The sequence below is a fragment of the Colobus angolensis genome, unplaced genomic scaffold (genome assembly GCF_000951035.1).
Source record: "Colobus angolensis palliatus isolate OR3802 unplaced genomic scaffold, Cang.pa_1.0 Scaffold166, whole genome shotgun sequence".
NCBI lineage: Eukaryota > Metazoa > Chordata > Mammalia > Primates > Cercopithecidae > Colobus > Colobus angolensis.
In genome coordinates, this window is record NW_012114777.1 from 3,687,716 (window position 1) to 3,692,384 (window position 4,669).

At 38.2% G+C, this 4,669-nt stretch overlaps 1 protein-coding gene across 5 annotated transcripts in view; it reads left to right on the forward strand.

Annotated features, from left to right (window-relative positions):
• The window catches only part of ATP6V1H (ATPase, H+ transporting, lysosomal 50/57kDa, V1 subunit H), a 125,920-nt gene that overhangs the window by 24,101 nt on the left and 97,150 nt on the right, over window positions 1-4,669 (forward strand). For all 5 annotated transcript variants that reach the window (XM_011937593.1, XM_011937595.1, XM_011937597.1 and 2 more), the window contains one exon: window positions 2,062-2,175. In XM_011937593.1, coding sequence (XP_011792983.1) covers window positions 2,062-2,175 — 114 coding nt within the window. The remainder of the gene's footprint in view (window positions 1-2,061; window positions 2,176-4,669) is intronic.

A 4,669-nucleotide genomic window follows, 5' to 3' on the forward strand; every position in this document is an offset into this window, starting at 1 on the left:
TGTGTATATATATATATATATTTTTTTTTGAGATAGAGTCTTGCTCTGTTACTGAGGCTGGAGTGTAGTGGCCTAATCTCGGCTCACTGTAACCTCCACCCACCAGGTTCAAGCGATTCTCCTGCCTCAGCTTCTGAAGTCACTGAGACTACAGGCACATGCCGCCATGCCCGGCTAATTTTTGCATTTTCAGTAGAGATGGGGTTTCATCATGTTGGCCAGGCTGGTCTTGAACTCCTGACCTCAAAGTGATCTGCTTGTCTCAGCCTCCTAAAGTGCTGGGACTACAGGTGTGAGCCACTGTGCCTGGCCCAATGTATATATTTTTAGTTTTTTAATTTTATTTTTGTTTTCTTGAGACAGGGGTTTGCTCTGTCACCCAGGCTAAAGTGCAGTAGTGTGATCACAGCTCACTGCAGCCTCCAACTCCTGGGTTCAAATGATCTTCCCACCTCAGTCTGTTGAGTAGCTGCGACCATAGGCGTGTGCCACCACACCTGGCTAATTTTTTATTTTTTTGTAGAGATGGGGTATCACTGTGTTACCCAGGCTGGTCTTGAACTCCTGGCTTCAAGCAGCCCTCCCACTTGGCCTCTCAAAGTGCTGGGATTATAGGTGTGAGGTACTGCACCTGGCCCTCATTATAGTTTAGCAATTGATTTTATTTGTAAAATTTTAGTTACATGGAGAAGTTTATATATACCTTTATCATTCAATTCCTTGTGCTATTTATAATAATTTTCTTTTTCTATTTTTAGTCCTATCATTTCATCCTTATCACTTCTGAACAAAATGCTTTTCGACAGAATTGCTTATGTTTCCTCACATGCTTAGTTTTTAGCACATGATTTTGAAGATTCAATTGTTTTCTTTGCCTAGATGTCAACAGCAGTTGCTAAGTGTACCTGACCAGAAGGATTTCTTTATCCTTATTCTCTTAAAGATCTGTAACCTGGGTACCTCTACCAATGAAGCAATGATGGCTCATCTGAATTTTGGATTCCTTGATAAAATCATTGTCACAACTCTTTCATATTGTTATTCTAAACAATAATGACTCATTACCTAAGGAGACCGTAGGCTATTCCTGGAATAGGTAATTATTAGTGTAGACCAATATTAACCAAAAAACAAAAAAAACCAAAAAACACTATGTTTAAAAATAATTAAATGTTAATCTGAAAATAGGAATTTTTTGTTTATGTGGCTATTTGTGCTTTTAAAAAGTATTAAGACCCACAGATCACTGCTAAAGAACTTAACGTAACCAAATACCACCTGTTCCCCAGTAACCTAGGGAAATAAAATAAATAAATAAATTAATAAAAGTTTAATCAGAAAAAGTATTACTATTGCTGATATGGTGGTGTAGTAAAAGAATTTTGAAAAAAGTATTGCTATTTAACAACTATATTCACATAATGAACCAGAAAGTGGATCTCAGCCAGTGATAGAGAAAATTTAGGTGAGTGGTGAAGTTTTAATGATTGGAACTAAGAATTTTCTCTTACTTAGATCCTATGTCCACTGGTAGTATATGCTGTTTTCTGCTGTCTTTATTTATCGCAAGTTTTCTACCGTGATATGCTAAGAAGTAACTTGAACATTTGAGATTAATTTAATTCTCTATTTCCCTTGCCTATTTGTTGGTAGTTCAAGGTGTATCTAGACCTAATTTGTGCTCTTCCTGCTGCCTTTCTGATTTTGATTTCCCTCATGTGGCAGCCAGGTGCTCACACTTGGGTGTTGGTGGTAGGTGTAGACCTGCTACATTGGGAGTAACAGGTCAGAGGTGCAGGCCGAGAAGTGTAACTTGTAGTCTTACACTTTGTGATTTAAAATACTCATAATCATTAAAGGTGATTTTTTAAGTAAAATATCTGTCCCTACTACCATCCCTACCCCCTGCCCCGTAGTAATAATGACAGGCAAATCACACATACACACACGCTGAAAAAAGAAAGAACACAGACTGATGGGAGGTTGAGAAGTGGTGCACAATTGTTACGTTCTTTAGCAAAATGTATTCTGATTGGTGATACCATTTCTTTTCTTTTTTAGGAAAATCATCAGCGTGTTAGCATTTTCTTTGACTACGCAAGACGTAGCAAGAACACTGCGTGGCCCTACTTTCTGCCAATGTTGAATCGCCAGGATCCCTTTACTGTTTATATGGTAAATTTTGAATTGATTGGATTCTTTTTTAAAAATTTTTTTAAGGAGAGAGGGTCTCACTATGTTGCCGAGGCTGGTCTTGAACTTTAGGGCTCAAGCAATCCACCTGCCTTGGCCTCCTAAAGTGCTGGGATTACAGGTGTGAGCCACTGCCCCCAACTGGGTTTTTTTTTTTTTTTTTTTTTTAATACAAAGAGGAAAGGTTTTTATTTAAAAAATTTTGTTTAAAATTGACAGAATTGTGATTACATTCTCATTTAGGTAAGAAAGAAACCTGGGCCTTTTATGACATAGTAACCTGTCCGTTCCCATAGGAGTAACTACTGTGCCCTTTATAACATAGTAACCTGTCCGTTCCCATAGGAGTAACTACTATGACATTAGCTTTCTGTATTGGTGTTCAGTAGAGAAAGGACATTGGGAGTTGGAAGGAGATAGGGTTGCTCTGACGCAGTTAAGGTTTTGTGGACTACAAGGAGTGCATCAAAGCCTGTGGAGAATTCTCACATGTATAGTGTTTGTAGTGGGGTTAACCACATTTTACTATATAGAAACTAAATTTTACTTTGAAGCAGCTACTGTGTTTCATTTTTATTTTAAGTAATTACTTGATTGCTTTTCAATATCTTAAATGCACTCTTTTTTTTTTTTTTTTGAGGCGGAGTCTCACTGTGTTGCCACAGTGAAGTGCCGTTGTGCGATCTTGGCTCACTGCAACCTCCGTCTCCCAGGTTCAAGCGATTCTTCTGCCTCAGCCTCCCCAGTGGCTGGGATTACAGGCATGCACCACCATGCCCATCTAATTTTTGTATCTTTAGTAGAGACGGGGTTTCACCATGTTGGCCAGGCTGGTCTTGAACTCCTGACCTTGTGATCCGTCTGCCTTACCCTCCTAGAATGCTGGGATTACAGGCGTGAGCCGCCACACCCAGCCTACATGCCTGTTTTAAACGTAGGCTATGTTTGGAAGCCATAGTACTGAAGAATCTTTCATGGAGTCTGAAAGCAGGGTTGAGAGAATAAACTTTTGTACAAACAGGCGTTCTCTATTTCCACTGGGGAGTGGGCTACGGGGTGGGGATGGCAGGAGCTGTTGGGGGGCATGTAGCTCCAGAGGCTGCTTGTTTCAGTAGATGTTTTTAAAAGTTTTCAAATCAAGGGCCACTGGCAGTGAAACATTTTTGAGCATGTATGTTGTCTCGCTCCCTCCCTCTCTCCTTCCACATGTATATGTATTCATATGGTATACTTATATATTGTATTCATATAGTATATTTATATATTGTGGACATTATGAAATATCTAGAAAAAGAAATTAAGGAGGACTGATGAAATACACTGTATTTTAAAGAATACTTTTTTAAAAGCCAGTAATATATTTCCCTCTTTAAAATTGTAGAGGCTTTTTGTCTTCACTGTTTGATTTAAATGTCCTCCTAATGGTATAACAACAAAACTGACAAATACATTAAACAAATAAACACTTAGGGAATGGTTCATTATTACTCTGCGGCCAAATCCATGTTAACTTCTTGATGATTTCATTTACTTTTGGCCAATCTTTCACATTCTGAGGGAGACTCCCATTGGTTTACCGTGTGCTGATAAAGAGCGTATACTAGCTTATGCTCTTGTTCCTTTGTCTTGTGCATGCACTGCTGATGATATTTTCAATCCTTGGCCTCCTAACAGTAATCCTTTTAAGTCAATTGTCTATTTTGTGACAGTAAGATGAGTTTAAACTAGATAATGTATTTATAAATTCATTTAGCTGGGCATGTGAAAACCTCAGCATGTCACAACTCAGTGAGCAAGTAAAGGTACCCCTGTTAGTCCCTATGTTGTGGAATTCCAAATACACCAGAACACTTAAGTGTCTGACGTTCTGACCTTGGAAGTTCACCTGTCAGTCTGGTTTGCTGTATTCAAATGTAAAAACAGACATGAGTCTACCAGCATGGGAAATTATTTTGAGGTTAGCTAGTGTAGCCTTTCATTCTCTACTGGGATGAATTATTGCTGAATGATTTGGAGTTTTAAGACAGTGATTGGCTCTCAGTTCTGATAGAATATTTATTAAATTGGTTTGTGTATGGAGAACTAGTACTTTATATTGCCTATTTAAAAAATGGTTAGTTTTATAGCTTGAAGAAAATGGAGAAATCTTTGAGGAGAAAGGACATTTGTTTATGTTGGGAGAGAGGACTAATACCTATGATATATATTATCCTAAGAAATGGATTTTTAAGTGTTAGAACTCCCAAGTGGCTTGGAATGAGTGTCGGAGAGGCTGGCAGTTTGTTGTAGAGATTGTTTAGATTTCTGGCAAGTGGTTTAGTGACAGTCTGCTTCTAAGACAGATTTTTGTGTTCTGTTTTTTGCTGGTCATATAATGAATTCCAGTCTTACTTTTGAAACCCAAAATAATACAGAGAGTGTCAAGAAATTCCTAAGACCCAGCTAATTTGGGTTCACTTTGATGGAAATATTAAAA